This window comes from Rhinatrema bivittatum, chromosome 11 (assembly GCF_901001135.1).
Source record: "Rhinatrema bivittatum chromosome 11, aRhiBiv1.1, whole genome shotgun sequence".
Lineage (NCBI taxonomy): Eukaryota > Metazoa > Chordata > Amphibia > Gymnophiona > Rhinatrematidae > Rhinatrema > Rhinatrema bivittatum.
In genome coordinates, this window is record NC_042625.1 from 18,010,778 (window position 1) to 18,034,084 (window position 23,307).

Here is a 23,307-nt window from a genome sequence, read left to right on the forward strand (position 1 = left end):
AGATTTGAAGGCCGGGTTGTTTTTCCAGACCATAAGATTGTAGTCTTTGCCACATTAAGGGACAACCCCTGACCTCCCATCTAGTCACTGACTTTTCCCAAATGGTCCAACAATAGGGGGACACTAACTGAACCCATAATATCATTAGGGATATAAAATTGCACATTGTCAGCGTAAATAAAATACAACATTCCCATTCTTTTCAAAAAAGAACCAAGTGGTGCCAAAAAAAGATGTTGCTGCAGTGGCTGGGATTGAGGTAAAAGGCCACGAGCATCCCTTATCCTCTAGACCAGTGATGGCGAACTCCAGACCTCGAGTGCCACAAACAGGCCAGGTTTTCAGGATATCCACAATGAATATGCATGAGAAAAATTTGCATGCACTGCTGCCATTGTATGCAAATCTATCTCATGCATATTCATTGTGGATATCCTGAAAACCTGGCCTGTTTGTGGCACTCGAGGACTGGAGTTCGCCATCACTGCTCTAAACTATCTGCTTACTTTTTGATGCCTTTGCCCCTAGCATATTTGTAGGGGCAGTAAGTGGTCATGCTTATCTGCCTGTGGCTGCTCAGCTCACCAAGTATTACACTAGTAATTAGGTTCCCCAAATCCTCTTCAGCGATTAGACTTTCAATACCTCCTTCCTCTAATTCTTCAAATCTCGAACATGATTCATCTGAATCAGTAGTTTTCTGCAAAGATCTGCTGCAGATGCTGGTCAGAATTAACAGGAAGCACTCTGTTGGTTTTAGCTGATGCCCCCCCCCCCCCCCCAAACTGCCGCTGCTACCCTCCACTGAATCTGCCGTCCTCTGCTCCTGCACCACATGAACAGTGCAGATGGGAGCGGGCAAATGCTGTTCCAGAGTCTCACCAAACTCTGCATCTCTAACTGGCTCTTCAATACTGCTTCAGCATAGGTTCAAGGTTAAAAGTAGGATTTTCAGTACTGCATCAGGATGGGCCCTGTTTGTGGCCCTTTGCTGCCGCGATCGGCTGTCCTGTTAATTGGAGAGGGAGGACACGGCGAGGACCTGCGCAAACCGGCGCCCAGGCCCACCGGGGTAAGGCCTCGCGATCGCTTACTCTTGCCTCCAGACGGCCCAGGCACCGGCCACGAGGCTTCCGCTTCTCCTCCTCCCCGCAGCAACAGCCAATTAAGAAGGCTGCAGGGCTCCCACGTGACAACACGGAGGTGAGCGGGGGTTTTAAACCCCAGCACTCCCCTTGAGAACCCCTTTGCTGCCGCGATCGGCTGTCCTGTTAATTGGAGAGGGAGGACACGGCAAGGACCTGCGCAACCGGCGCCCAGGCCCACCGGGGTAAGGCCTCGCGATCGCTTACTCTTGCCTCCAGACGGCCCAGGCACCGGCCACGAGGCTTCCGCTTCTCCTCCTCCCCGCAGCAACAGCCAATTAAGAAGGCTGCAGGGCTCCCACGTGACAACACGGAGGTGAGCGGGGGTTTTAAACCCCAACACTCTTTCGACTCCCGCCCGCTTCCAGCGCCTACCTCGTCCCTTCTGCCGGGGCTCCTGCGGCCCATCCAGGGCTAGAACCCGCTCTCTCAAAGGTGAGCCGTGCAGAAGTTAGGCGAGCGCTTTCGAATTTAAATTGCGCAGAACAGAAAGAAAGATCACTTTAAAGTAAAAGAAAAGCCAACAGAAGAGACTCACGCTGTGCGTAAACCACGCCCCCTGAAGGGCATTAGACCAATCAGACTGCTACCGGAGACCTTTAAACAAGCGCATACACCGGTGGCGTCGCGCGCCGGGCGTCGCGCGTCCGAAGGGGCGCGACCTAAGGGGCCTGCCCCTTAGTGAGCCCCTTGGTGAGGTCAGGGTGAGACTCCAATATTAACGCTTACCATCTTCTCTCAGCATCGCCACTTGTTGTAACTCCAAGCACTCCTGTACTAGACGGACAATCATCCAGCGCTCATCCTTCCACACCAGCAATCATCCAGCGCTCATCCTTCCACACCAGCAATCATCCAGCGATCATCCTTTCCACATCCAACACTCGAGGATTCAGCACTCTTTCAATATTCATCAAACTGTACAGACAATCCTCCTCTCGGACAAATTAACCAGCTTTCCTGCGACCACAAGCCACTATGCATATTGGCCTCCCTATTCCAATTCTCCAACAAAGGTCATTTTTCATAAGAAATTCGTCTATGATTTCACGTCCACCTACCTATAAATCACTCATTCCCATCACGATTTCCCCCCTCACACAGACACTAGGCCTAGCTCTTTTTTCTCTGATTTTATTCAACGCTCAATCTCTTACCAAAAAAACAATAATACTCAATGACCTTCTACTGGACATGAAACCCGACCTCTGCGCAATAACGGAAACATGGCTAAAACATACGGACACCGCACTAATAAACCAATTGCCAACTGAAACCCATGATTTCTTTTCTATTCCCAGACAGAAAAAAAAGGGTGGGGGTATTCTCCTTGCAGCCAACTGAAACCCATGATTTCTTTTCTATTCCCAGACAGAAAAAAAAGGGTGGGGGTATTCTCCTTGCAGCCAAAAAAGAGCTGAGACTTACTCAATTCCCAGTACACTCTCCTACAAAAATTGAAGCCGGCTTTTTCAAATCAGACTTGCTACAAATCATTCTAGTTTACGCCCCTCCGGGACTTCTGGATTCAGACACCTCTCCCATCTTAGAAATTATAGCTACTAACATAAACCTTGAGTCTCCAGCCATCATTTTGGGAGATTTTAACTTACATGTTGACGACCCCTCTCCCTCTACAAACTGTGAAACCTTCCTAAACGCCATGACTGCCATGGGATTCAAACAGTTAATCAACAATCCCACACACAGAGCAGGACACACTTTGGATCTCATTTTTGTAAACTCAGGCATCTCACACTCTGCACCACCCATATGCCAATCAGTCCCCTGGTCAGACCATGCACTAATCTCTACCACATTTTCGCTGGATCAATCAAGCATCAAACACGATCCTCAACCTCAATTTTCTTATAGAAACCTTTGTTCTTCAAATGAACTTCACGAACACCTTGTCCCAGAACTCCCTCATATAGACATCTCCACGCCTAACTCTGCTCTCAAATCATGGTCTAACATCACAGTATCGGCAGCAAATAAACTCTGCCCTCTGGCAACAAAAAAACCTAAACATAATGCATCCAGAAGACAACCCTGGTTTAACGAACAATTGCAAAAACTCAAACATTCCCTTAGACAAAAAGAAAATAAATGGCGCAAAGTACCATCTCCGACCTCCCTATCAGCCTACAAACTCGCGCTTCATACATACAAGAGCACCACGTTAAAAACAAAAAGGGACTACTATGCTCACAAGATACACCACCTCATCTTCGATTCAAAAGCCCTCTTCACTTACGTCTCGAACTTAACACGTCAACTCCTTCGACATTCCTCTCAACCAAGCGCACAAAAAAGCTGAGGAGCTAGCCATCTACTTCAGTAACAAAATCTCCAACCTGCAATCTCTACTAAAACCGAATACCCTAGCTCCATTCAACACATACCACCATCACTGCAAAGACACTGCTATACAAGCCTTCGAACCCATTGCAACATCTGAGACCATGCTAATATTGAAGAAAATGAAACCCTCATCTCACCCATTTGACCATATCCCTTCCAAACTTCTGCTGCTAATACCTGATACCATCGCCAAAACCTTGACTGACATCATCAATTGTTCCTTAGCCCAAGGAGTTTATCCAGACGACCTGAAAATTGCCTCTATCAAACCTTTACTAAAAAAACCTAATCTAAATCCTAAAGAGCCCTCCAACTTCCGCCCAATCTCCAACCTCCCTTTTATAGCTAAGGTTACGGAAAAATTAGTCAACACCAGATTATCTGAATACCTCGATGATCACAAGATTTTATTCCCCACTCAATACGGCTTCCGGAAATCCTTAAGTACAGAATCACTTCTCATATCTCTGACAGATTACCTCATCATGGGCCTCGACAAAGGTCACACCTACCTGCTGATACTCCTTGACCTATCGGCAGCCTTTGATACCGTGAATCACTCCCATCTCATAAATCAACTAGCGAACATCGGAATAACAGGCTCTGCACTAGACTGGTTCAAATCATTCCTGGGAAACAGAGGATATAAAGTCAAAATACATAACAAAGAATCACAGTTCTATCCTTCCACTCTGGGAGTTCCTCAGGGCTCCTCTCTTTCCCCCACGCTCTTCAATATTTACCTCTTACCCCTATGTCAACTATTAACCAATCTGAACCTAAAATACTTTCTATACGCAGATGACGTCCAGATTGTCATCCCTATCAAAGAATCCCTTATTAAAACTATTAAAATCTGGGAAAATTGCCTTCAAAATATTGACAACCTCCTCTCCAGTCTAAATCTAATCTTAAATTCTGCAAAAACTGAACTCATCATAATTTCCCCCGAAAACAGTTATCTCACCGCAAATCCTCCATCCGGCTTTCAAACATCACACGTAAGAGACCTAGGAGCCATCATTGATAATCGGCTAAATCTTAAATCTTTCATTAATCAAACCACTAAAGACTGCTTTCATAAACTGCACGTCTTAAAAAGAATTAAACCACTTTTCCATTTCCACGACTACAGAACAGTTCTGCAATCAATAATCTTCTCTAAGTTAGATTATTGTAATTCCATTCTATTAGGTCTCCCATCTTCTCATACTAAACCTCTCCAGATGGTTCAGAACACGGCGGCCAGAATTTTGACAAACACAAGAAGAAGAGAACACATATCTCCGATTCTCAAAGACCTACATTGGCTGCCAGTGCACTATAGAATCTTATACAAGTCCATCACCATCATCTACAAAGCATTCCATCAACTCTCTCCGCTTAACCTCCAAATACCATTTAAAAAACATACCTCTACCAGACCTATCAGAGAGTCATATAGAGATTCACTACAGGTTCCACCTGCCAAAACCTTTCACCATACAACGCTCAGAGACAGGGCTTTCTCTGCAGCAGGACCTACCTTGTGGAACTCCATCCCACCAGAACTGAGACAGGAACCCTGCCTTCCTACATTCAGAAAAAGACTCAAAACCTGGTTATTTATGAAAGCCTTTCCAGACACAAATTGAACTTTCTCTCAACCAAACCAACTAAGACCTCCCCTCAGGGTAAACATAAACTCTAACAACTCCACAATGTTATTTCTCATTAAATGAGCAGGTTTTTTATGTTGCTTTTATTATATACGGTATATTATATACGGTATATTATATATACGGTGTGTTATATATTATATATTATATTTTATTATATTATATAAATTTATTATATACGGTATATTACCTTGTTACTCTTTTTATCACATTGTTAATTTTCTATCGCTTTCCTTACTTTCCAAGTTACTTTATGTCCCTGTTTTATTGTAACTGCTATTTCTTCTTATATCACATGTTAATGTTCTAAGTTTTTCTCCTCTTGTCACACCCTGTTAATTGTAAACCGACATGATGCGACTCCCATCGCGAATGCCGGTATATAAAAAATTAAAATAAAATAAATAAATAAGAGTAGGATCTTCAGTACTGTGTCAGGCTAAAAGTAGGATCTTCAGTACTGCATCAGGATGGGTACAAGGCTAAGAGTAGGATCTTCAGTACTGTGTCAGGCTAAAAATAGGATCTTCAGTATTGTGTCAGGAAGGGTTCAAGGCTAAAAGTAGGATCCTCAGTACTGCATCAGGAAGGGTTCAAGGCTAAAAGTAGGATCCTCAGTACTGCGTCAGGATGGGTTCAAGGCTAAAAGTAGCATTCTCTGAAATGCTCCCTGTTCCACACGCAGGTGACCAGAGGCAGGCAGAGCTCCAGAGACTCAATGCATGGATGAGACAATGGTGCAAAGAAGAGGGATTCAGTTTTGTTAGAAACTGGGGAACCTTTTGGGGAAGGGGGTCTCTTCCAAAGGGATGGGTTCCACCTTAACCAGGGTGGAACCAGATTGCTGGCGCTAACCTTTTAAAAAGGAGATAGAGCAGCTTTTAAACTAGAACAAAGGGGAAAGCCGACAGTCACTCAGCAGTGCATGGTTCAGAGAGAGGTATCTTCAAAGGATACTAATGATGCATTAGAATTAGGGCATCCCGACAGTGAGGTTCCAATTATAAGAAAAGTAGTCCAAGTGCCTGTAACTAAAAACTCAGCTGAGCTAAAAATTTCTAACTTATCCCTATCAATTAAAAAGCAGAATGAAAATACAAACAAAAAACAAACTTTGAAATGTTTGTATGCTAATGCCAGAAGTCTAAGAAGTAAGATGGGAGAAACAGAATGTATAGCAGTGAATGATGACATAGACAATTGGCATCTCAGAGACATGGTGGAAGGAGGACAACCAATCGGACAGTGCTATACCGGGGTACAAATTATATCGCAATGACAGAGAGGAGCACCCAGGAGGAGGTGTGGCGCTTTATGTCCGGGATGGCAGAGTCCAACAGGATAAACATCCTGCTTGAGACTAAATGCACAATTGAATCTTTATGGGTAGCAATCCCTTGTGTGTTGGGGAAGACTATAGTGATAGGAGTTTGCTACCGTCCACCTGGTCAAGATGGTGAGACTGATAGTGAAATGCTAAGAGAAATTAGGAAAGCTAACCAAATTGGCAGTGCGGTAATAATGGGAGAATTCAATTACCCCAATATTGACTGGGTAAACGTATCATCGGTACATGGTAGAGATATAAAGTTCCTGGATGGAATAAATGACATTTTTATGGAGCAATTGGTTCAGGAACCGACAAGAGAGGGAGCAATTTTTGATCTAATTCTCAGTGGAGCACAGGATTTGGTGAGAGAGGTAACGGTGGTGGAACCGCTTGGCAATAGTGATCATAATATGATCAAATTTGAATTAATGACTGGAAGGGGGACAGTAAGCAAATCCACGGCTCTCGTGCTAAACTTTCAAAAGGCAAACTTTGATAAAATGAGAAAAATTGTTAGGAAAAAACTGAAAGGAGCAGCTACAAAGGTAAAAAGTGAGCAAGAAGCATGGTCATTGTTAAAAAAAATACCATCCTAGAAGCACAGTCCAGATGTATTCCACACATTAAAAAAGGTGGAAAGAAGGCAAAATGATTACCGCCATGGTTAAAAGGGGAGGTGAAAGAAGCTGTTTTAGCCAAAAGATCTTCATTCAAAAATTGGAAGAAGATCCAACAGAAGAAAATAGGATAATGCATAAGCATTGACAAGTTAAATGTAAGACATTGATAAGACAGGCTAAGAAAAAATTTGAAAAGAAGTTGACCGTAGAGGCAAAAACTCACAGTAAAAACTTTTTAAAATATATCCGAAGCAGAAAACCTGTGAGGGAGTCAGTTGGACCCTTAGATGATTGAGGGGTTAAAGGAGCACTTAGAGAAGATAAGGCCATTGCAGAAAGATTAAATTATTTCTTTGCTATGGCATTTACTAAAGAGGAGGTTGGGGAGATACCCATTCCGAAGAAGGTTTTCATGGGTAATGATCAGATGGACTGAACCAAATCACGGTGAACCTAGAAGATGTGGTAGATCTGATTGATAAACTGAAGAGTAGTAAATCACCTGGACCGGATGGTATACACCCCAGAGTTCTGAAGGAACTAAAAAATGAAATTTCAGACCTATTAGTAAAAATTTGTAAGCTATCATTAAAATCATCCATTGTACCTGAAGACTGGAGGATAGCTAATGTAACCCCAATATTTAAAAAGGGCTCCAGGGGTGATCTGGGAAACTACAGACCAGTTAGCCTGACTTCAGTGCCAGGAAAAATAGTGGAAAGTATTCTAAACATCAAAATCACAGAACATATAGAAAGACATGGTTTAATGGAACAAAGTCAGCATGGCTTTACCCAAGGCAAGTCTTGCCTCACAAATCTGCTTCACGTTTTTGAAGGAGTTAATAAACATGTGGAAAAAGTTGAACCAGTAGATGTAGTGTACTTGGATTTTCAGAAGGCATTTGATAAAGTTCCTCATGAGAGGCTTCTAGGAAAAGTAAAAAGTCATGGGATAGGTGGCGATGTCCTTTTGTGGATTACAAACTGGCTAAAAGACAGGAAATAGAGAGTAGGATTAAATGGACAATTTTCTCAGTGGAAGGGAGTGGACAGTGGAGTGCCTCAGGGATCTGTATTGGGACCCTTACTTTTCAATATATTTATAAATGATCTGGAAAGAAATATGACGAGTGAGGTAATCAGATTTGCAGATGACACAAAATTGTCCAGAGTAGTTAAATCATAAGCAGATTGTGATAAATTGCAGGAAGACCTTTGGGACTGGAAAATTGGGCATCTAAATGGCAGATGAAATTTAATGTGGACAAGTGCAAGGTGATGCATATAGGGAAAATAACCCATGCTATAGTTACACAATGTTAGGTTCCATATTAGGTGTTACAACCCAAGAAAGAGATCTAGGCGTCATAGTGGATAATACATTGAAATCGTCGGTTCAGTGTGCTGCAGCAGTCAAAAAAGCAAACAGAATGTTGGGAATTATTAGGAAGGGAATGGTGAATAAAACGGAAAATGTCATAATGCCTCTGTATCGCTCCATGGTGAGACCCCACCTTGAATACTGTGTACAGTTCTGGTCGCTGCATCTCAAACAAGATATAATTGTGATGGATGGAGAAGGTACAGAGAAGGACGACCAAAATAATAAGGGGAATGAACAGCTCCCCTATGAGGAAAGACTAAAGAGGTTAGGACTTTTCAGCTTGGAGAAGAGACGGCTGAGGGGGGATATGATAGAGGTGTTTAAAATCATGAGAGGTCTAGATCGGGTAGATGTGAATCTGTTATTTAGTCTTTCAGATAATAGAAAGACTAGGGGGGCACTCCATGAAGTTAGCATGTGGCACATTTAAGACTAATCGGAGAAAGTTATTCTTCACTCAATGCACAATTAAACTCTGGAATTTGTTGCCAGAGGATGTGGTTAGTGCAGTTAGCATAGCTGTGTTTAAAAAAGGATTGGATAAGTTCTTGGAGGAGAAGTCCATTACCTGCTATTAATTAAGTTGACTGAGAAATAGCCACTGCTATTACTAGCAACGGTAACATGAAAGAGACTTAGGGACAGATTTTCAAAGAGTTACGCGTGTAACCCCTGAAAAGCTGCCCCTGCCTGCCCCTGCACGCGCAGAGCCTATCTTGCATAGGCTCGGTGGCGCACGCATGTCCTGGGGCTTTGAAAAAGGGGCGGGAAGGGGGCAGGTCTGGGGGCATGGTGGCAGTCCGGGGGCAGATCTGGGGTGGGTCTGGGGTGTCAGGGGGCAGTCCGGGGGCATGTCAGAGGTTTGGGGGTAGTCCGGGGGGGTGGTCCTGAGTCCTCCGGCACAGCGGCCTATACCGGGGGCTGGAGAGCCGGCGCGCTCAAGTTACACCTGCCCAGAGGCAAGCATAACTTCTACAATAAAGATTAGGAGGGAGTTTTAGATAGGGCTGGGGGGCGGGCTAGATAGGGGCAGGGGGTGGAAGGAAAGTTCCCTCCGTGGCTGCTCCGAGGCGCACATATTATAAAATCGGGCATAGATTTGTTCGCGCCGGATTGGCCACTGTTGGAAACAGGATGCTGGGCTTGATGGATCCTTGGTCTGACCCATTATGGCATGTTCTTATGTTCTTATGTGTCAAGATGGGTTCAAGGCTAAAAGAAGGATCTTCAACATTGCATCAGGATGGGTTCAAGGCTAAAAGTAGGATCTTCAGTACTGCATCAGGTTGGGTTCAAGGCTAAAAGTAGGATCCTCAGCACTGCATCAGGATAGGTTCAAGGCTAAAAGTAGGATCTTCAGTACTGCGTCAGGAAGGGGAAAAATGAGGAAGGGGAAAAATAGGCAATATGGGTCTTGCAGTCTCTAGTGCTGTTACAGTCCATATTTCTGTGTGATGGAAATCCGAGTGAAAAACCAGTGAAGAGTGCCCTGTACGTCTGGGTGCAAGTATTGAACAATTACAGGTTTTCTAGGTAGTTCATGGCATCCTGAGTTAATACATCATTCTGGTTTAGCCTCTTTACACAAGTTGTTAATGTAATATGTTGCCAAAAAAAAACCCTTTTCTGAGATAGATACTTTTTCTCTGTTTCCATCATTCTTATTGAGATATAGTAAAAATTATGTTTGCAAGCCAGAGTCACTCTCTGTAAATCATTCTTCTGCATGAGTCCTCCGGGGAACTTTCAATCCATGCTAGTATATACAGTACTAGCAGAGCTTTCTAGCTTGGAAACTATTAGGATGTTGCATATAGGGGCTTGTTGCCATCACAGGAGGGTTCAGACAATCTACATTATTTATGTGTTGTGATGTACCTGTAGTATCCTGAGTTGGCATGTAATTAAAGAGGAATCCCATTTATATATAACAATATGACAGAGAAAGGCGCATCTACAATGCCTAGCAGTTCATGAAGATTTCATGAAAACTAATCTATGAAAACTTGTATGATATGTACAATTTTTTCCAAACTAAGTCTTACCTTTTCTATTATCTGTTAAAAAAACAACCTAAAAACCTCTCAGAAATTCTTGAGAAATCTAGTTGATTTAAAAAATCCTATTGTCTGACTTGTTAAGTATGCTGTGCAATCCTCTGGGATGGACTTTGCCTCTGTTCTCAGGCTTAGTCTGCACTGTGCTGCGGTACCACTTACTTTTTGGACTGTTGCAGAACCTGGATAGCATTCTTTGCAGAGAGATTTGCCTTGGCTTTATTAACCCATCCGGTACAATCATAGCGAACTGGGTCTTTGCCCAGCTGGTGGTAGATCTCAAACTGAAGTGCCTGCTCACACTTACGAAGGGATCCTGGCTCTGCAATGAAGGAACCAAATAGCCATGGGCTAGTGAGAGTGAAATATGCCCAAAGTACATGTTCATACAGCATTAGAAAGTACTCGGCTAAGTTAGTAGAACAGGACATTTCATTAAGATAAATTGAAATATATGAGGGTGGGTTTTCTTTTTTTATCAGTGCTATGTGAATACTTTAGTATTCTTCCCAGAATGAAGTCAAAAGCTTTGAAAGAGTCTTTGCTTCCTATTTTGTTTTAGTGCTTCCTAGTATATGATCTTCTAGACAATATAAATATTGCGAATAAAATTATAGAATTCCATCAGAACTATTTGTTTTATTTTCATGCAGGGTATTATCCATCAGAATGCACTAAAGCAGGAGATTATTCAAATGTACCAAGCCAGAACTACTGCTGTGCATTTCTATTATTAAAATTTGGCAACACAAACTCTTCAGTGCTTCATTAAACAGGGAAGCAGCACATTTTCCCATAGTTCTTTATAATAATAGCTTAGCTATGGACTCCAGAAAGTAAAAACTGAAGCATGGATTGCTACTATGGTCCACTAAATCTTAGAGTTTTTTGGCGCATCTGCCTTCCCCTTAAGATGTCTTGGGTGCCTGGGCTCCTGCTATGGGATATGACACTCTAGGAGAATCTAAAGTAGACTTTGCTTCAGTTCAGTGTCCTGCTCCCATTCCTCTTTCTCCTAACTCCTCAGTTTTATCGCATATTCTTTTCCTTATGTGCATATATTGAGAGCAGACCTCATCACTCTTACCTTCTTTATCAGCTCCCTTGTTCTCAAAGTATGAGCAGAGACGATTGAGCGCTACACTGTCTCCTGACCCCGGGATCAGTATTTCTTCATCAAGGATCCACAGTAAACCTTTGGGTTCTTCTGTCTGACTGTTATGAACATTCAGCTGGCAAAACAGAGTCAAACACACACTCATCAAAACTTGTAACAACCGAAGCCATCATGTCCATGCTGGATTTTCCTTCCTTCCATTTAACCAGTGGATGGTCCACTGTGATCTGTAAAGCTATAACTGGAAAGCAGTAATAACAAAACAGCGAGAGCAATTCTACATTCTGCATCAACCAATGAGGCTTCTGTATTCTTTGGAGGAAGTAGATTTCTGAATTAGAATATATTTGTGCAGATTAATTTGCTTCATCCTGACCACCCCATATCTGATGATTAGGCCCTTTCAGATGTCTACCCCAGCCATAATAAAAATTAAATGACAACACATGAAAACAAAATAAAGCCCAAAAGAGGGAAATATAATTTTAATGTTATTTTTTAGAGACAAACATTTTTCTAGCCTGTTTCTGGGCAAATATTCCTTTACTGAGCTTGAGGACCAAGCCAAATTGGCTGTCTTGGGCTTCCTCCTCTGAGAGCTCCTAACGGGCCTGATATTCAGTGACTGCTGGGTAAATAACTTTGCCAGATTTGACTTATCTGGCTAAGTTACAAGGGTTAATCAGTGGCTTGCTATGCCACTGAATGTCCACAGTCAAGGCAGTACTTAAGCCAATTAAGTTAATCGGATAAGATAGATCAGCCATAGAGCTGATCTAACTTAGCCGGATTTAACTTATCCAGATAAGAACGAATATCACTACTTATCCAGTTAAGTTAGGCCACCCATATCCATCCACTGCCCACCCACAATTTGGTTCTCTAAAAGCTAACTGGATAAGTGACTTATCCAGCTGCCTAGCAGCTGCTGATTTTCATGTAGTTTTTACCCATGAGGTTTGCACCAATAAATCAAAGCAAAACTAAGTGGCAGGTTTCTGCTTTATTGCCCCTGCAAAACAATAAAAGGTGAATTTTAAAAGCCCAGTGCATGCCAAAACCGGGAGATTTGCGCACAAGTTGGGCCGGTGCACGCCAAGTGGATTTTAAAAGCCCCCCATGTACGCATGTACTTACAGCTGTGTGCACAAATGAAAATTTCAAAAAAGGGTGGGACATGGGCAAGGGCATGGGTGTTCCTGGATTTCACATGGAAATCCGCAAGCAAATACTTATGCACACAGGTGCGTGCCAGGATCCCCTGCTGCGTAACTTTACTTCTGCTATGGATGACATGCAAGTTATAAAATAAAGACAGACAGATCGGTGGGGTTTTAAGGATCAGGGCTAACGGGGAGAAGGGATGCTATTAAACTAGGGGGGGTTGGAAGTCCTATTCCTCACTTGGGTGAACTGGGAACGAACTGGTAAAACTGGTAATGGTGTCAGCACACGTCTTTTAACATCCCCCCACTTACGTGATAGAAATGGCATTTGCGCACATAGGCACGCATCTATTTAAAATTGCACACATATATGCGCGCATGTTATAAAATGGCCGTGTCCCTGGTGTGGACTGACGAATATGCGCACATGTGCGCCCACACAACTGTTTAAAAGTCACCATCCCTGTGTAGTTTTGAAAATCCAAAACTGGGCATGCTGTTGTTGACCTAACCAAGCTCCGCCCCCGGAGCCCTTCCACAGTATTCAAGCAAAAGTATGCACGCCGTTTGACAGCAGGCAGGGTGGGAGACTGTTCTACCCATAGAAATGGATAGGAAAATAAGGGTCTTGGAGAGTAATTTTCAAAGTGACTCCGGTGGGTAAAACAAGGTCTTAGCCGTCAAAAATGCTTTTTTGAGTATTGTCTGCCAACATGCATATATAATTATGCGCATACATCTTGCTTGCACATAATTTTAAGCACTTGGGGGTGTTCCAGGGGCGGAGTCTGTGGGGGTTTGTATTTCCATGCATGCTTCATGATTTTGAAAAGTGCATGCATACATTTTCACAAAAACTTCCTCCAGGCAAAGGAGTGCATGTAACTTTGTGCAGGTGACTTTCATGGGAAAATTCTCAAAGCACGCTGGTCATGTTGCTGTGAAAACTGGTGCAACTTTGGCATACGACAGCTCATAAATTTATTCCGGCTGTTGTAAAGTTACCCCCTACTACAAAATGTCCAGCCTGTTACGCGGGTAGTTGCGTGCTTATAGCCTGTAGCTGTGTAAGTTTACCCGCAGTGAGCAGAGGGATTCCTGCAGGCAAGGCTGGGAAGGAGTTTGATCTTGCATTTTCAAAAGCATGAGGGTAAATTTTACAAAAAAAAAAACCCCACACAAATTAGCAGGTGTAATTGTACATAGATAGTTTTGGTGGGTTCACATTTTTTAGGGCTGTTACAAAATAACCCCTTCCCCTCCAAAAAAAAAAAATGTAGCCCTTTGCTCTTAGTAAAAATATAGAAAGACCTGCATGACCACTAGAGACAGGTAAATAGATATCAGAAATGGTCCCAAAAAATGTCAAAATTATATGTAAAATATAACATCCACTTTATTGTAAAAATACAGCTGTAAATAAAGCATGACTAAACAAAAAAACAGAAACCATACATTAAAAATTAAGAGTAATACATTTAAAAAAAAAAGAGTACTACATTACAAAAAAAAAACCACAATGTGGCCATGTTTAGCAAATGCCTGCATCAAAATTATGTGCACCAAAGGTTTATATCACAAAAGAAGGAACAATAAACAACAAAGAAAAATGTTAAGATATTCTAAGGAAGAACCCCATATGAAATCATTAGCCGGAAGATAGCAGAAACTTGATCGACAACACAGGAAGCTTGAAAATATAATGTTGTGATACTGAGTAGTTTGTGGATCCGAAAGGACACCTGCTGTTAAAAATATTTGTTCTAACGGCTGCAAATCACAGCAAAGGCATAAGGAGCAGTGTAGCAGATATAAAAATAATGAGAAATATTTCTCCTACAGAGTGCATTTTGCTGGAATTTTTTTCCTTATTTCTAGAGACCTTTATTTTCTGTTTTTGTTGTTCTTCAATTTTCCCAGAAATTTATCAGGGTTTATTATGACAAGAAAAAAACAGAAGAAAATCATTTGAAACAACTCATTATTTTTCCAGGTAAATATCGGAGTTTAATTGGGTAGACAGAAGCCAGTGCAATAAAAGAATATTAAACAGATTCTCCCACTCACCCTGTCAGCATCCCTCTCTCTACCCCCATCCCCTGCCTATCATGCCCCTCTCCCTCTCATCTTATCTCACTGAGAACCCCCCCTCACTCACCCCCCCCCCCCCCCCGCTCTGCAGCACTGCACTTCTGCTTTTATGCAGGGCCAGGGAGCCTGCCGGGAAGTACTTCTGGTGGACAAGGCCTGCTTAAAATGCATCACAGCACCAGACATCAAGCACTTAGGCTGCTTTGGGGGTGGGGAAGTGGGACTTGAAATGGCATGGCGGCACTAGAGGGGGCGGGGCTTGAAATAACATGGCGGCACTGGAGGGGGCGGGACTTGAAATGGCATGGTGGCGCTGGAGGGGGCGGGGCTTGAAATGGCATGGCGGCACTGGAGGGGGGCGGGGCTTGAAACAGCAATGCACTTTTGCCACACTGGCTTCCAGCAGTGACTAAAAGTCTTGAAACACTGCATCTGCAGGTCTGCAGCAGCTTTTTAATCAGCCTAATATTAGGGTGAATATCGGTTTTAATTGACTGTCACCTTTGGAAAAATCCAGGAATTTATGGGTAAAAATCAGTTTAAACTGAAACTGAAGGACCCTACTTATTTCTAATTGTTAGAGGCATTTTCTTTGGAGGCACTTGTAAGCCTGCAGGGGAATTAGGCTGCTGTGACTGTGCTTTCCATGAGCAACCAAAGGTCTTTAATCCTTTCATACAGTTCTGTAAAAATTTGAAGGTTATAATGATGGAGGCACCATATTATTTTGGACCCAATATTCAAAGAGCCTCCAGCGACTAACTTATCCAGCTAAAGTTAGCCGGATAAGTTAAGCCAGATATTCAGCAGGATAAACGCCCCCCTGAATATCCTCAAATACAGTTATGCAGGAAAGCCTAGCCTGTGCAGGAAACCTTTCCACCTAACCGGCAAGGTTTGAAGGTCGCCACTCAGGTTGCAAAGTTATTGAGGTAGGTTAACCCAGATAACTTTCATTAATCGATGATATTCAAATAATATCGCTGGTTAGGCAGTGGTTAACAACAACGAAAAATAATTATATAATTCACAGGAGGGCCTTGCGATCCAATCCTGCACCCCCCACCCCAAAGATCCTTGAACCTGCCAAAAAATGCTAATTAAAGTTGCGGGTCTCTAGGCCCGATGAGCCTTTTGTTCCCTCCCTCTCAACAGTTCACAAAATAAATATTGTTCACACAGCTGCCGTTTAAACCCTCCCCTCTCCTCTCCCACCAAATGCAGTCTTACTATTCCTCCCCTCCCCCCACTGTATCCCCCATCCACCCCAAACATTTGAAGCAAGCCGGGAGCACAGAAATTGCATTCAGCTCCCGGCGCATCCCCCATGCCAGTCATGTAAGCTAACAGCGTAGTGGTCAAAGCAATACATGACCAGAGTGGCCAGCAGAGCAACATGGGATGTGCCGGGAGCTGGATGCAAGATCAGTGCTCCTGGGTTGCTTTAAAGATTTGAGGCTGGGGGGTGCAGGAGTGAGGGACTGGTAAAACTGAATTTAAGGGGTTGGGAGAGGGTTTATAAAGCAGCTGCCTGAACAATTTATTTTTTTAACTTTGGGGGAGATGGGGGCAGAAGACGTATCAAGCCTAGAGGCCCTCAACGTTAGCATTTTGGAGGAGCTCATGGATATTTGGGGTGGGGGTCACAGGATCCCCTCACAGAAGACTTTTTGTTGTTAATCCCTGATTAGGAATATCGCCAGTTAAGTCAAAGTTATCCGGAAAACATGTTCTTGGATAACGTTAGACTTCCTGCCACGCACATCTGGGCACAGCCAAATAATTTATTCAGCTATCTCAAATTCTCGTTAGCCAAATGTTATCTGGCTCTTTCAGCTCCACCCCCCAAACTGCCCCGCCTTTATCTGGATAAATTTTATCCAGGCGAAAATTTAAAACAGATAATTATCTTCTCTCTCCCCTCTCTCCCACCCTCCATGCTTCCCCCTTTCTTTCTCTCCTCCTTAAGCTGCCTGCCTGGGTCAGAGGTCATTAACAGGGTCATTTATCAAAATGTGTTATCACCATAATGCATGTGATACTTATCGCAACGCACAGTGCAAATGAACATTTTTGGAATTTATTCAAAGGGGAGGGATTGGGCGGGATCTATGAAAATGAGGGGCATTATCACAGTGTGCAATAGGATAACACACATACAGCTCGATCCAGTAAAGTGTGCTCCGTCGGAGCGCACTGTCACCCTGCTCTGGGCGCGTGTTTTCCCTTACCCCTTATTCAGTAAGGGGAGGAAAACACGCGGCCCACCCACGGCACCTAATAGCGCCCTCAACATGCAAATGCATGTTGATGGCCCTATTAGGTATGCCCGAGCGATCCAGTAAGTAAAATGTGCAGCCAAGCCGCACATTTTACTCTAAGAATTAGCGCCGCCCAAAGGTCGGCGCTAATTTCTTCCGGCGCCAGGGAAGTGCACAGAAAAGCAGTAAAAACTGCTTTTCTGTGCACCCTCCGACTTAATATCATAGCGATATTAAGTCGGAGGTCCCCAAAGTAAAAAAAAGTAAAAAAAAAAAAAAGAAAAAATTTTGAATTCGGCCGCAGCTGTCGGGCCGAAAACCGGACGCTCAATTTTGCCGGCGTCCGGTTTCCGAGCCCGTGGCTGTCAGCGGGCTCGAGCACCGACGCCGGCAAAATTGAGCGTCGGCTGTCAAACCCGCTAACAGCCGCCGCTCCAGGCCAAAAGGAGGCGGCTAGGGACGCGCTAGTGTCCCTAGCGCCTCCTTTTCCTCGTTTGCACCGCGGTCAGCTCATTTGCATACTGGATCGCTCGCACCGGCCAAGGGCCCGGTGCGTGCGCCGGGAGAGCGGGCGTTCGTCCGCTCTCCCACGGACTTACTTGGATCGAGCTGATAGGAAATAACTGCACCCTTTTTTTCCTGGCGTTAAGCTATGAGATATCCCTAATATAATTCAACATATTTATCACAAATTCCATTTTGGGGGAGGGGGGAGAGAGAGAGAGCCTCTGGGGTGGCACCCATAATTGTCATCTATTTATGCTACTATAGGAGTGTCATTTAGTAACTCGAGGTGAGGTTTTGGTGGTGGTCTAGGTTTTTGGGGCCAGTTTTGCTTGCACAGTGAGACATGTGAACTGCACAGTAGATCTCGGTGAAGATTTGACATGATTTGGAGTGAGGAAAATCAGACTAAGAGGAGATTACTTCAATATTCTCTCGACCTAGCTTGATAGCACTCTGGTAGAGAGTCCTACCAAGTTAGGGCGAGAGAACATTGTAGAAATCTTTGTGTGACTTTCCTCTCTCAAAATCACGTCAAATCTTCACTGATGTGTGCTGTTCATACGTCTCACTGTACATGTAAAACTGGCCCCAAATCCCTAGACCACCACCAAAACCTCACCTCGAGTTACTAGATAACTATAGTGATAAAAATAGTTGACTATAAGAGCCTTATAAAGAGTCCTCTCTCTCTCAAATTATCATAGCCACACCCCTTTTCCTTAGTTCTACTTAAGTTAATGATACCTGTACATATTGTCAACTGTACATAGTTCCCTCTATTTTGATCTCTACTTCATCTATCTTTCTGCTTATCCCCGTCCCCTCCTCATCCCTCCCTCCTACACCCCTCCTTCATCCTCCTACCCTCCCTCCCTCCCCTCTCCCCTCTTCCCGCTTCCCCCGCTTCCCCTACTTATCCTACCCCCCTCTGTCTTTCCCCTCTCCTCCCTTATTTTATTGCTCCTTTGGTTCATTGTTTTTAATCTTAATGTTATTGTTATTATTGCTTTATTGTTTTATTGTATCTTCCGCCTGAGTTCATTGTAAACCGGCATGATGTGCTTCACGAATGTCGGTAAATAAAAGTTAATAAATAATAAATAAATAAATAAATAAATAAATAATCTCAGGCATTATTCATGCAAACATTATTGCATTTTGATGATTCTAGGTATAAGTAAGTTCCTTCTGACCAGGTTAATTCACTTCTCTTTTTTCTTACGTATAAAAAACACTAGAAATAGAGCTTTCTCCAACTCTCCTTAGTCTGGTTTACATTTAGTTTTGGCTGAATGGGGAAGTAACTCAGGGAGCTCAGGATGCAGCAATATTCTAGCCGGTCGCATGCCTGCATTTCTGTGGCTTGATTGGCAGTTTTGTAGTTTGCTTCCATTTATAACTTTTATATGCTTTAAAAATCCACTATGCAATCACTTGTTGTGTTGTCCTGTATAATTTGATGTCAGTTATCAAGAAGTTCCTTCTGGCTTCTGATGAGATAACAGGCTAATAAAATCCTGCCTATTGTTCTCAAAGACTGAGCTGGGTGTTTTGGTGTGCATGCAGAAAGTGCCGCTGGCTGAGCTGCATGAAGCCTTCTGTCACAGCAGCTACTACCCGTCATCCAAATCAGAAGAACGAATAATGGTGCCAAAGAGAAACTCCTCACCATGTTCTCTGCTGCACCACACCCGAAGTCCCCTGTTACAAGAGCAATCCCAAAGTGAAAGTTCTCTGTGCAATGGCTTCTGTGACAGTGCACCATAGATTCAGCAATGTTCCCAGGCCAGCACCATCTTCTTGTACAGAAGAAATTAATAACGGTGCCAGCCTCCATCTGCCGGCACCGTTTCTAACACTGATGGAGTGAGGAGTGACAGGGGGATTGCTTCTGCCCCACGAAGAAAGAAGACGGGGTTAAAAGAGTCTGGGAGGTTGGGGAGGGGCTCTGGAGAGCTTGTGTTGTTGTAATTATATTTACAGAGACCCTCCTGGTCGCCACTAGATAGCCCTAGATCCCTGCCCTAGGTATTCCAGGTTAGTGGGAGAAACCATTTCCTTATGGTACCCCTCCCCTTGAGGCTGTGAATGGTAGCTCCTCAGGTCACTTGGGGGGGCGAGAGTTAGTGGTCTAGAGAATGTGCCCATTTTGAGTTGGCTCTTGGGAGTGAAAGAACTGTTTTCTCAGTGCTCTTAATTTGACTTAGGCCTGCCTTGCCTAACTGTCCTTTCTGTGAGGAGAAGCTTCTGCAGTGCAACTCTTGCCTGTCAGGAACTCTCTCCAGTTTTCAGTGAAGAGACTTTTCAATGAAGTTCTAGGATTTTTGCTTGAACCCTGGCTGGTGAGGGGTGAGAAGACCTGCATTTCTCTCCCTGCCAGTAGAGGTACTGCAGTGACTCATCACCTCAGAGGGAGGTTTTGGACTACAATTGCCTGATTTTGCAGAAACCGACCTATTCAATTAAGAGGTCACACCAGAAGGAGTCCGAGCAGCAGAGACCCCCATCTGAATCTCCACCCTTGGGACAACAAGCTGGGGGCCCTCGGGTATGGCTTTGAAACTCAGGGGACCCTCCACACACGCAGGAATTTCCCTGCCCATTTGGGATGATTCTTATCAGCTCACTTCCTGAGGGACAGGATATAGCCCAGCATCTGGTACTCAGGACACAATCACAGGGGAAGGGCAGTAGAGTCCCCACTATAAAACCCCAGAGTGAGCACAGATATGCAGAGTATTCACATGATTGGACATTTATTTGTTTTTTTGAAGAATCACAATAAAGTTACATTTGAACATAAGCTCTGTCCCTGCAGCACAGCGAATCACAGAAAGCAGTTATCAGCGCACAAATGGAAGTCACTCCACTGCCTGAACCTAGATGTTCAAATCCTTCCCCCACAGAAAGAACCCACACCTTGGCACTAACAGATCTGGGGAAGGGCAGAAGAGTTAGCCACAGAAATAAATTATTTTATGGATCCTTTGGGATAGCAAAAAGGAATTACACATTTTTTTTGGCAATGGCAAGGACCCAACATTATTTTTCCTTCTTTGATCAACCCTGCGGTTTGTCACTAGATGGTCCTAGGTCCCTTACCATCTGGACTGGTAACAGCTTGGGATTTTTCCATTCTCCTTCCGTCTCTCCACTCAGCTGACTGTGATTGGCTCTCCCAAGGGCATAAGGCGCTGTTCTTTTTATGATCCTCACTGGGCCCCACTAACCCAGCTTGGTATTTTTCTTGTGTTTAGGGGAGATCCCGTCTCAGTGCACTCCCTGCCTGGGAGGGTCTGCATCCCTTTCCTGTAGAGAGTCAAGGATTTTGAAGATTTGGTCCAGTTTGGATAAGTTTTCTTATTCTGGAGAATACTCTGTGCCTTGGGAAAGTGAGCAAAAACCCCTGTAATTCTGAGAGCAGGGGCTGGAGACCTGTAAGCAAACCCCCTCTTACCCCATACAGGAAGCAAGACCAGTGACAGCACTACCCAGTGTGAGATTGTTTTGGACAGAGACTTGGATTTTTCCCCTTTTTTGTTCATAGTGGAGGTTTTGGTCCCAACCCTCTGCACAACCTGGTGAAGGAATTGAGAGCTGTGAGCTGAACATCAGGCCTCTCTCCCTGAGAGGTCCATCAAGGTTGTACCATCCAGCCTTGGGAGACTCCCAATCGGATCTCCCACCCCAAAGGGATCAGGAACACAGGCTGTGGGCTTCAGAATGAACTTTGGACTCAGGTAGGATCTTTTTGAGACATGGGGCTCCCTCCTAGGATTCCCCTAGGAGATGAGAGGGCAGTGGCGAGCTCCCTCCCAGGAGCAGGAGAGAGGGACACCAGCACCCCAGCAGAGACCCCGTGTAAATAGTTCATCTGTTCAGTTTCATTTGTTGAATGTTTGTGGGACAGTGATTGATCTTTTGAAAATGATCAGTAAATACGATTTGAACATTCAGTCTGAGTCCAGCCTATCCTTGAGGAGAACACCACACTAGAAAGACACACACACACACACGCACACACATACATGCACACACGCACACACACACACACGCGCACACACACACGCACACAGACAGACACACGCACACACACACATACACATGCACACACACACACATACATGCACACACACACACACACGCACACACACACGCACAGACAGACAGACAGACACACGCACACACACACATACACATGCACACACACACACACATACATGCACACACACACACACACGCACACACACACGCACACAGACAGACAGACAGACACACGCACACACACACATACACATGCACACACACACAGACAGACACGCACGCACAAACACACACACACACACATCATGAGACTCTGCATCACCTGGGCCACAGAGGATTTCCTCTTCCCCCACAGAAAGAGCTCACTCTCCTGGGAGGTGCAGGAATAAGGGAAAGGATGGCAGAGGAGCAGCCCTGACATAAATAATTTTATGGCCCTAGGGGAAACCACCAATCCCCCAGCAAAGGGTTCTACTTCAAATAAACAAGGGGTACACCTACGCTGCCTTGAGCGCCTATATTGGACGTACAGGCGTGCACGTTTTCACCTTCGCCGGTGGGGCTGCTGGAAGCCGCCTCGCATGGGGAGCGCCCAATCCGCCCCGGATTGGGCGCTCTCTCTCGCCGCCTTTCTACTGCTGCTGCTGGGGGCTTGCATGGCCGCGGCCAGGGCAGGTGAGCGGGGGCTGGGGGAAAGTTTGCCCAGGACTGTGAAATTTCATCTCTCTCTGCTGGGGCTTGCCTGACGATTGGGTTGGTTTGGGTTGGGACTGTGAAATTTCATCTCTCTTGCCCGTCCGAAGGAGGGTGCTTTGTTGCACTCCCTGCCTCCGATCGCCGGCTGCTGGGGCTTGCTGGCGCCGGGCGCTCAAGGCAGCGGGGTCTGTAGGAGAGCCATCCACTTCCTGGTACCTGTCATTTGAAATGATGTTTGAAATGACATTTGAAATGACAGGTTCCAGCGCACCCAGGATACTGTATAGGCGCTGGTATAAGCGCCTATACAGTAAAATGAATTGCGCTTCATGGACGCTTCTTGGACGCGCTTCTTGGACGCGGCTTGCATTTGCATGCCACTTAAATACTGTATCGAGCGGTATGTGATCCGGACTGTGCGCGCGGCAAGCGAGCAGGCGCCCGGCACTGCCGCACTTTTTCCACCACGTCCTTACTGTATCAGCCTGATTGTAAGGAATGGGTGGGGAGAGGTTGCTCTTCACAATAAACGTGTCTGTTATTTGAAGGATTTCCTGTTCATTTCTTTTAACCATTTATCTAGATTTCCCCAGGCTAAGAGCTGATCGGTTATACATTGACATTTACTATCCTGAAACCATGATCAACAGTAACCTGTTTCGCCACAATAATCGTAAATGAACTATACAGAGCTCGAGCGCGCTAAACTTTTCAGAATATAAGAGACCCATAGCTCTTTTTTTTTTTTCAGGCTGGCCTGTGTGAATATCTATAAACGACAGTAATAAAAGGAGTTGAAGTAGCAGGGGCCATCGCAGTTTCTATATTTATATCCACCTCTTCTGAAATGAAATGCCATCATAAA

The 23,307-nt window shown here is 44.4% G+C and overlaps 1 protein-coding gene across 1 annotated transcript in view; it reads right to left on the minus strand.

The window, feature by feature from the left end:
* MYO18B (myosin XVIIIB) overlaps positions 1-23,307 on the minus strand; it is an 815,563-nt gene that overhangs the window by 475,773 nt on the left and 316,483 nt on the right. The window contains exons 18-19 of the mRNA XM_029619020.1: positions 11,648-11,792; positions 10,723-10,882 (exon numbers count right to left, since the gene is read on the minus strand). Coding sequence (XP_029474880.1) covers positions 10,723-10,882; positions 11,648-11,792 — 305 coding nt within the window. The remainder of the gene's footprint in view (positions 1-10,722; positions 10,883-11,647; positions 11,793-23,307) is intronic.